Source organism: Pavona decussata, unplaced genomic scaffold (assembly GCF_977016875.1).
Source record: "Pavona decussata unplaced genomic scaffold, jaPavDecu1.1 SCAFFOLD_195, whole genome shotgun sequence".
NCBI lineage: Eukaryota > Metazoa > Cnidaria > Anthozoa > Scleractinia > Agariciidae > Pavona > Pavona decussata.
This window is the reverse complement of record NW_028145604.1, coordinates 311,692-322,021: the sequence shown is the minus strand read 5'-3', so window position 1 is coordinate 322,021 and position 10,330 is coordinate 311,692. Positions and strand designations below refer to the sequence as shown.

Genomic DNA, 10,330 nt, shown 5'->3' with positions numbered 1-10,330 from the left:
TTTTTCTTTTTTTTTTGTTGTTGTTGTTTCTGATTCAAGCAAAACTGGTCGCCAAAATCGTTTTACTAGAACATTTACCACATTAGGACCTACCGTCAAAGGAAACAAATTATTAACCTAAGATTATTGATATTTTTATCAGATGTGACTTGTATATCATTTGTTTATTAGATTCGCTTCTTCTGGAAAGATATTAGAGCATTACGCTTCAGTAATTTTCCTTCTAATAACGTAATGAAATACAAAGAATACAAAGACGTTCGCCGCAGTTCATGGAAAAAAAACAATAGAGAGTTTTATAACGTATTTTCCGCTTTCGCAAAATCGTTTAAAGCTTCAACGAAAAAGAGCAATGCGGAAAAAATTCTGCTTGATATTAGGAACAACAGAGAACAGCATTCAACAGTATCACCGGCAACATGGAGGAGAGACGGAGTGCTGTTTTTTTTGCAATTGTTCTCCTGTTTTCACTTGTTGTAAAAGGATTCCAAGATAACATTTACGAAAGTGAGCTAGAAGGAGTAACTAGTGAACAATTCGAAGGTAAGATCAGGGGCTGCCGTTGTCTCCTGGGGTGTTAAAGGCTTATTCGTGTAAGCTAATCCAGGTTCATCTGTTTGGATGCTTCAGCTGAAAATTTTTGCTGCAGAAAGTTTTATGGCACGGAACCTTATTCCCGAATTTAAGAGCTGTTGTTGGCTTTTACGAAAATGCCAGCTGATCTTATTTCGCATTTTTATCGACACAGAAAAGAAATAAGTTTTCTAGTGTTAAGAAATTTTAAACTGACCGGCATTTGGGCGAAGAAAACTTACGATTTTCTTTACAACTATATCCGAAATTATAAGGCGATTTAAAGGCGTTCTAGACAGATATCCACCGAAATGAACAGTTAGGTGCTCCTCCAAGATGCTAACCAGCAATGGTCACCGCTGAAAAACATTTTAAGACCACCATTCACTTTCTGTCATCTCAGAGGTACTGGTAGCCTCCCACGAGGAGGTAATACGAGTCCCCTAAAAACGACAGCGTGCGGAGGCTAATGCCGCATTCACACCACGGCTTAAACACGTTTAAAAGCTGTTTTAGTTAAACACAGTTTAAAATTGTTTCCTTCATAAAAGCCGCTTTCGAATTTTTGTCGACTACAGATTTAGCACAAATGAAAGCATAAGTTAAAGTTTACTTGAATCCTATGTCAAAGCCAATGGTTTAGCTTTCTGTTGCCAATTTTCATTTTGTTAAACCTGGTTTAATTAAACATGTTTTGTTGGTGTGAATGGGGCTTAAGATTCTGGAATATTAACACGCTCGTTATCGGTCACAGCTATTCAATGTTTTGCTTATTTTGTTTTGTTTGTTAGATCAAACGGCCAAACAAGACGCAGCAATGGAGTACATAGAAGCTGAAGGCAGCGGGCGTAAGTAATCTAAAGCAAATGACAAAACAGTCAATAACAAATTATTAAGAGTCACTTTCTGTAGCCATTGTGTCGTTGCAGTTTTAGTAGGCAAGTATCAATAATCGCTTTTAGTGGACTGAAAGGGTTTTCAGCCTGTCACGCACGCTTCTTTAGAAAGAGTCATCATATAAATAACCGTACAAATGACGCTTTCAATACTTCACCAAATGAAGACGGGGTGTGGCAGCGCACGGGGTTAGCACGCCATCATCACGTGCTTAGACTCCTATGTAAGATCATGGTGTTCGTTTTCTGTTACTAAACAAGACACTTGCACATTTTTGTGATAGCTATCGAAATTGTAAAGAAACGTAAGTTTTCCTCGAATAAAGCTAAATAAAGCCTTAGTTGTAGCAAGAAAACAAATGTTTGCCCAAAAAACTCTCGGAAGAAGATCATTTTTTGACAAAAAAAGATTTACTTTTTGTCATTTTTGTTCTTTAAATCCAAAAGCTGTTGATCCTTGTGCGAGTAATCCCTGTAAGAATGGCGGGTCATGCCAGGACATTGGACTTGGCAGGTTCAGATGCACGTGTGCTAAAGGATTCACTGGCCCCACATGCCAAAAAGGTAATAACATTTTTGCCTGCTTTCATTTACTTTCCCGTTTCCAAGGAATTGTATATTTAGCTTAGCTACAAGCGTATAACGTGCTCGCAAAGGATGTAGTTTTGAGCCATTTTGGTCTTTTATAGGGGAGGTTTGCTAGCGGATCTGAAACGTCAGTTAACTTCATCATTTTAGCCTGACAAAATACACATGTTCGCCGTTTTGTTCTCAAAGGTGGAATATCACGTCCTGAATACATCTTCAGGGTATCAGCTTTTTTATGTCTTTACTCTCAAATAGGTTCGGAGTTTTACACTGTGAGCCACGCAACCTACCCAAAATATGAAAAGATGCCCATCACCTCTCCCCTCCCCCCTCCCCCTCATGTTTCCTGGCTATTGTATTAATCAAAGTTTAAGCCTGAAATGCAATGCTATCTTTAACAACCAACACACTGCGGAAAGATACCAACAATCTCAGACCCGTGTCATAATTAACAGAAGTTCTGTTTTGACACAACAGGTGAAACCAAAAAACGAAGAAGCACGAAGTTCATAATGGAAAGAAAAAATAGATTTGATTGTGTAGATAAATTGTTCGAGTACAAGGTAAAAGATATTAAATATATTTTGGATAGATACCAGGTGTCTAGTCGAAGCATTTGGAATATCTTTTATCAGGAGCCCATACCTTGTACATAATGGGAATCGTTGATCAGTTCACTGTCTTTTTGGTCCTTTAAAAATGGAAGGAACTAAAGATTACAAAAGTTTATCAACATATATTTTTTTTAATTACAGATGTCGACGAGTGCGAGATCTCCAAGGGTGGATGCCAGGACCTTTGTGTGAACACTGTTGGAGGACATTACTGCGCATGCTCAGATCCTGAGTTGAGTCTTGCGCCAGACAACCGCCATTGTGTTGGTATGAAATGTTTTGCAGGTCATAAGTATAATGTAGATTTAATCATGTCTCTTGGGAAAAAAGTGTCAGTTAATTTTTCAGGATAGAATGAAAACCTCTAGCAATTTTCCAGAATTGTTTTCTATGATCTTTGACGGATGATAGATTGATCGTATACTGTATCCCAATCATTTCTTAACACCACGGATAAACAGTTATGTCATTTTTCGTATTTCTAGTGTTTACCGAATGAAATTGTTTTGCTGAGAATTTGAGAGAAGTGACAAAATGTAATACGACTAATGAGATTGACTTTCCCAACTTCAGAGGGGCTAACTGCATTGTCCTTACTTTTCGTCACTGAAAACAGCTGAGGGAGTGGAACTGCTTTCTTAACCACTTAACTACATGCAAACGACATCCCTACAGTCCAGAATATGTTACGTTTTTTTTAACCATATGAATTCTTCAGAGAATCACATTGACTTTGAAATGCTAGAATTTATTGCTAAACAAACCAATGAAAAACGTTTGAAAATAGAAACATTATTCTTTAAGCTATGCGATAATACCCATTTTACCCATTTAACCTCCCCTTATGAAATCTTTTGTTCTGCCATTTAATTAATACACATTTTCTTTTTCCATTTTCCTATAACAGCTGAGGGAGTGGAACTCGACTGCGGACAGAATGACATGACCATCACTCTGCCCAAGTCCCTCCTCCGGGGTCTTGACCGCGAGCACCTGAGGCTGATTGATGTTAACTGCGGAGCTTCTGAAAACGCAACCCACTTCTTTCTCAGAACGCAGCTCACTGGCTGCAAAACAGTACTCAAACAACGGGGAGATTACTTTATCTACAGCAACATGGTTTCTGAAATTCCACTCAAGCAAAATCAAATCGTGACTCGCGTTCGTGACGCTATGATCCCGTTCTACTGTTTCTACTCCAAATGGGGCGTGGTGTCATCGATTGGAATCAAACCATCAAGCAAGAAAATTATTCTGTCTTCTAGAGGATATGGCAAGTTCACGCTCACTTTGGACTTGTTCAAGAGAAGCAAGTGAGTCGTAAAGTTTTCTTCAAACTAGTATACGTTTAATCCAGGATTTGAATCCGTCGCAATTGATTGGTCAAGCACTGTGTTTCGTGCTGCACAGACCAGGCAATGAAGCTGGAAGTCACAGTTTTAATACGAAATTACTAACGTTTAATATTGTAAAAACTGTTAAAATAATTCAATATTCTGTTTTCTCGCTTAGTTTTGTCTACTTATTCGTTAAAGATTTGGTAAGATAAGGGTCATTTTTTTTTTCATTACCTTTGCATGCAGGTTATACGGATTCATGAAAGCCAAGTTCTCTCGCTAAAACTGCCCTCCAAACAAACCGACTGTTGGAAATTTGTAATCTCATAGAAATAAGCCACCTTTTCGGCAGAAGACGTCCAAATGTCAATGTTTAAAGGCTAATCTGTTTTACTATGGATCGAGAACCGTCTAGCATAGCGATCATTAACAACTTTTTTAGACTGATTTCACATAGAACCAAGGTTAAAAATTTCTTTCCATTAAATGCTATTTGTGGTTTTAACACAATCTGTTATTTCTATTGTTTCGTTAATCAGCTTCCAAAATCCCTTCTCCCAAGAGGACTTCCCTGTTTCGTTTACCATCCGAGAGAGAATGCACTTTGAGGTGCGTGTCGACACTGAAGATTCTCGCTTGACAATTCTGGCTTTGGACTGCTTTGCCACCCCCTCCCAGGATAGGAATTCACAGCCAAGATACGATGTCATAAAAGACGGGTAAGTACGATCTTATATTCCATCTCCTGAGTATCTATAATGGGAGACTGTGGAATGAGAGAGCCACCTCCCCCAGGGACTGTCTATTTTAAGCAATAACTGGCAAATGCCGCTTTTGCAAATGCTCGTTATTTAACTAGATATCCAATTGACGTTTCGTGTTGAATATTTAAAATGCTAAAAGATATGGCAGTTGGTAAATGGTATTAACATTATTTTATGTAACTTATGTGTCTTCAGTTAGTAGAGGAATATTTCCTCGGCTACCACATTTTTCAAACGGTAGGAAACTCTCTAATTATTGCGTTTTACTTTTGCGTTTTTCTTGACAGATGCAAAGTTGACGATACACTGTCGTTCCACCCCCGTCCTGACCCACAGTCTCAGCGTTTCACCCTGGAAGCCTTCCAGTATGTCAGCCAGCATCCTTTCGTGTTTTTCCACTGCAGAGTAAAAATCTGCAACGAAACAGATCCAAACTCCAGATGCGCGCAAGGCTGCTTGAGTCGAAAACGGCGAAGCTTGAAGACTCTTCCTGATGCTGCTGATGACGTGTATCCTCTGGCCCAGGGCCCTCTCACACTGAGCCGAAAGAAGAGAGATGCACAAGCAGATGAGGCTCGCGAATCGGATCAGAGCATGCGTGTGCCAAAAAGCGGTACGTTGTATTTCATTTACGCTGGTAAATGGTTCAAACTTAATCCTGCAAGATTATTAGTCAAAAATTACAAGTAACTAACAATTATTTGACGAGCGCGCGTTGGCTATAACCATCCCTCTGCCAACAAGTGCAAGTGGATAATTGTTTTATCAAAAACAACCAAGAAATATCACTCCAATGGACGAGATTCCATGATAACTAAGCAAACGAAAACTCGGGAATTGCATTATTCAATGATCATCTTTTGGATCATTAATAATTGTGCGCACTATTTCCTCGGCTTGTTCTAAACTCGAAATGCTGTATTTAAATAGTTGCGATGCAGATGTAAATCCAATTTTGCACGTACTGCAAGGATTCAAATGCCCATCAGTTACCGCAGCAAGCTGATTATCACTGTTCATTTTCCAGGTATGCAAGCGACTATTGTCGCCGCATTGGCCGTTGTTATTGGAGTGTGTGTTGTGGGTATGTCTTACATGGTGTACCAGAAGAAACGAGGAAAAACTGCGAGCCAGTACAAGCCACTTTAAATCCGGGCATCCCCTTACTCATTACGTTTTGGCGTCTTCTGGCCTCCTTTCTTAAATTGTTTAATTAAGAGTAATTTTTTAATTATTCATGCCTTTCTATTTTGCTTAAAATTAGTTTTAGACGTATATTTAATGTCCGATTTCTAAAATGTTTTCCAACCAAGGTGATAGGTCCCTACAACTGACATGTCAAAAATAGGTGCACTGATAATGCTTCGTCTTTTCTGTTTTGGTAGTAAAGTTACTGTCTGTGTGTAGGCTTTTTGAGATTATTTATAGCAACTTGCGTAGGAGTTCAAGTAAACATTTTGAGAGATCTATGTACTCTACTGCTTTTTGAATAAAATTTTATGTCTTTCGTCAAATATGTCGATGCATTTACTCAGTCTTCGACGACTTTAGCCGTTGACGAACTCTGCCAGCAAGTTATAAAGGTGTTCTACATAAGATTTGCCGAAAAAAAAAGCTGAGATGATACATCTGCGCTGAATCCTGATAATCAGCCACAATTCCCTTTCTCGTCATTGCTTTCGTTCAAATTGTAAACGTAAACGCACTTCTTCTCCCTTACAAAATTCATTACAAATTCATGAGGGTGTAAACTAATCCAAAAGTGGAATTTAGTTCACATGGATACCACTGTAAACCCGATACAATCTCAACTGTCTGAAAGCTTTGGTTTGAAAAGATAGCAGGGAAAAACTGGGGTTTATGAATTGATAATTAATTGCTACAGAAAACTAATAGCTCAATTAGTACTCTGTATAACTGATACAGAAAACTAGTTTCAAGAGCTATTAGTATTCTGTATCAGACCTTCTTTTGCTGTAATTTCGTTTCAGTATGTACGCTGAATCTGTATATCATTCCATTCAGGCCAGCCTAACGGGGAATTTTCTCTAAACCTCCAATTTTAAAGTATCTAGTCCCCGTTAAATCCGTTTAACCAGAATTGCCTTAAAGGGATTAAATTGACAGAATTTAGAATAATGGGGAAAAACTTGGACATGAGATTGTTGTTCCGCGATATTGTTTCTAATGCTTGATTTCCAAGTGTATACTCAAGCAGTAGCAGCTCAGGACTACAAGGACTGGGGATTCAGATTAATTTTTCTTCTTGATACGATGTGTTATGCAACGTGTCTTGCAGCAGCGTTGTGAGATAAGTTCTGTGCACAAAACGTTGCATACCATGCTACAAAACGACCAAAACCAAAAGTTCCGGAAAGTAGAACTGATATCTATAACTGCGTGCAAATTGCATCGCAACTATTTTAGCCATTCTAAGGTATGCATACAGGCAATGTAACCAGTGCAACTCTCGCATCGCTGTTGCAAGACAAATCGTATGGTGGCAGATACCGCTTCATGCCGCCGCGCGGAAGAGGATTTCCAATGCCGCTGGAATGCAGAAAACTTAGGAAGAACTGTGGGGAGGTCAGGCTGGATTACCAACCGCTGTTTCAGAGAAACAAACCCGCACTTCTTTCCCGATATCGAGGCAGGAAGCCCTGCATCCGAGAGAGCGCAGAAAACAAACCTATGGGGAGATCAGCTGATTTTCTGCTTATTTATGTTATTTAAGTCTCTAGTAAATGACCTGGAATGTCTGTAACTATGATGAGAAGTGAACTATGACACACTAAAATAAAGGAAACCAAAAAAAAAAAAAATTCTCCAGTTTAAGTGTTTTTACGAGTTTATATTCAGAGCGAATTTAATAGACTGTCGAAAGAAATTTCACGTTGGTTTTCAATGTTTTTGCTACTAATCTCCTTGATTGAAAACAAACAAACCAACAAACAAGAAAATTCGTCCTCCTTCCTCAGCCAAATGAAACTAAGCCAATCGTGACTTGTTAATTTGCTCGTGTTTTCCCGCGCAAGGCGCCAGTGCTTTCATGCGTATTTGCTTCGAGTTTTGGTTTCGCAGTGTCATTTACACTGTTGAAAACTTTTGTTCAATCAGCTGGACCATGATCAGAGAACCGGTTCTCAAAAATCCTGATAACTTACTTTGTTTCAAAACTGTTATATAGCACAATGCACTGGATAGATTTGTGTACTACACAAATGATTTGAAGGAAACAAAGTTACGTTTTTGGGCATGGCGGAGAAGTTTATTGATTAGCAGTTTCGAGAAACGGACCTCAGTGCCCAGTCACATAAAACAAGTTATTATAACTAGGAGTTTTTCTGGTATGATTAGCTGCGTCCTGGACGATTTTCTCGTAGTATCTTTCTCCGCGTTAATCGGCACTTTGGATGAGTGATGTATGACAGCCCTCGAAAATCGAGAAATACGCTTGCTCATGACGTCATAACTTCTGTAAAAATTCAAATTAAAAAACCAACAACAATACGTCACGTTTTGCACCCTGGCGATCTTTAGCTATCGATCCTGTTTTCAACTTTCACACCTGTAGACCAATCGAGTCTCAAGACTTTTCTTTGTTCTGATCACGTGACTTGCCAAATATGGCTGTAACTGACCAATCTTGAAAATTTTTTAAAAAGAAAAAGACGACCCAAACAGCTTCTTTGTGGAAATGAGGGTTTCTAAGATAGTGACGATTAGGAACTTTCCATAGCAACAGTATGGTAGTTAAGCTAGTTCCTCCCTTAAAGCTTCCATTTTTTTTTTATATTCTTTCTTTGCTTGCCCATTTCGTTGTTGATATATCGAGAAGCTCCCCAAATTACAGTACGTTAATTATGCAATATCGAGCGTTACCCACTCAAGCATTTTATTCTTTGTGCATAAATTACGACTGGTTATCAACCGAGATCAATGCTTCGCTTGCAGGAAAACAAATTTTAGGTTCTGGATGAACATCATTATGATCCGATTACGCTTATATATGTTACTGTTTGTTGTCGTCTGTCAAAGAATCGAAAATTCGTCACAAAACCTTGATAGCGATAAAGAATTGTTAGACCAGTGCACAATCCACGCATCGGAATACGATCAAACAACAATGGAAACGGATGAAGGAAAATATAACTCCAAAGGTAGGATTATTTTGTCACAGATTTTCTCAAAATCGTATGGGCTTAGACAGCAAATTGAGAAAACTTTGTTAGTACTTTATCTTTCCTAAGTTACGTTGTAATTTAAAGGTAAAATTAGAACAATCTGAAATTTGTGTTTTTTCCTGTTGCAGTCTAATTATGTCTGATAAGTTTCGCCTACAGCTTGGAATACAAATGTTGTTACCGAATATCAAACATTTAATTTATTTCATGATAACGTTTAATTAAGAGAATTTGAATGGCTTGACAAGGTTATATCAGTCCCCATTAGTTTTATGACTTTCTTAGTTATGTTCACCCGTGACAATAAAATTTACATCCTGTTGTTGTAAGGATATCATGCAAAATTTAAGAGTACGTCATGTTAAATTCAAATTCAATGCTTTTTGTAGTTTCCCGCACTAAAATTCCTACGTTGTTTCTGTTTTCCCCAGCTTGCGGTGCAGTTCTAAAATGCCATCCAAACGAAATGTCAATAGCTCTTCCCAAGACCTTACTCCTCGGCGCCAAGCGTGAGGAGCTCGGTCTCCTGGACTCTAACTGTAAACCAACAGATAATAGCACGCACTTTGTTCTAACAACGCTTCTGACTGGCTGTGGCACGTTAAGCAAGCACAGTAACACAAGCGTGGTGTATAGTAACATGGTTCGGCTAGTACTTCCACCGACAGCAGTCATCACACGTGCACCGGAAGTAAAAATACATTTCAGTTGTCATTACTCCAAATATGGTGTGGTATCAGCTGGTGCTATTACCAAGGAACAAGGACACGCCGCTGGGCACGATTTTGCACCTGAAGACAACTTCTGCTGGAATAACAGGTGTGATGCTTAATTCTCCTAACATTACTGTAATCTTAGTTCAGGACCCCCCGTTACAGCTTTAAGCTAAATAATTCCTTTTTTTGTATGTTCCTTTTTCTCTACATTTATAACACGCTTGTAAAATCTGAAGCAATCATATTTTTAATTATATTATATTTTCAGGTTTCTCTTATATTCTCGAAATCCTACTTGTCCAACCAAAGGCAGAGCTCATAGGACTGACCATGAACAGCAGAATGGTCACATCAACAGAGCCAATGAATGAACGGGCAAACGTACGCGTGGTTATATCAGTCCGATACATAAATGACTGAACAACTGTTTGCCATGTTGGCCATCTTACAAGTCAAACATTCGTTGACTAAGCAACTTTGGCTTATATGGAAACAGAAGATGATATGTAGCAAAGAGAAAATGAATAAACAAAGTAGACTTCAACTCAAGGTGGAATTAGGCTTTTTCAATTCTAAACCTTATATAAGTTTTTTCCTAGCAATATAGTCAATATAAATTATTCTTTGTTTGAACATATACCCTATTGGTACTTAATTT

General features: G+C 38.5%; 2 protein-coding genes across 2 annotated transcripts; both read left to right on the top strand.

The window, feature by feature from the left end:
* Window positions 1-391: 391 nt before the first annotated feature.
* Window positions 392-6,283, top strand: LOC146461561 (ZP domain-containing protein-like). Its single transcript, XM_085086572.1, has 8 exons — window positions 392-543; window positions 1,365-1,421; window positions 1,917-2,033; window positions 2,813-2,938; window positions 3,579-3,984; window positions 4,548-4,727; window positions 5,060-5,385; window positions 5,800-6,283. Exons 1-8 carry the CDS (start codon window positions 420-422, stop codon window positions 5,919-5,921), a joined length of 1,458 nt encoding a protein of 485 aa, XP_084942698.1. The 5' UTR covers window positions 392-419; the 3' UTR covers window positions 5,922-6,283.
* Window positions 6,284-8,471: 2,188 nt separating this feature from the next.
* Window positions 8,472-10,221, top strand: LOC146461560 (uncharacterized). Its single transcript, XM_085086642.1, has 3 exons — window positions 8,472-8,932; window positions 9,388-9,775; window positions 9,941-10,221. The coding sequence occupies exons 1-3, from the start codon at window positions 8,749-8,751 to the stop codon at window positions 10,041-10,043; spliced, it is 675 nt and encodes a 224-aa protein (XP_084942768.1). The 5' UTR covers window positions 8,472-8,748; the 3' UTR covers window positions 10,044-10,221.
* The last annotated feature ends 109 nt before the right edge of the window (window positions 10,222-10,330 follow it).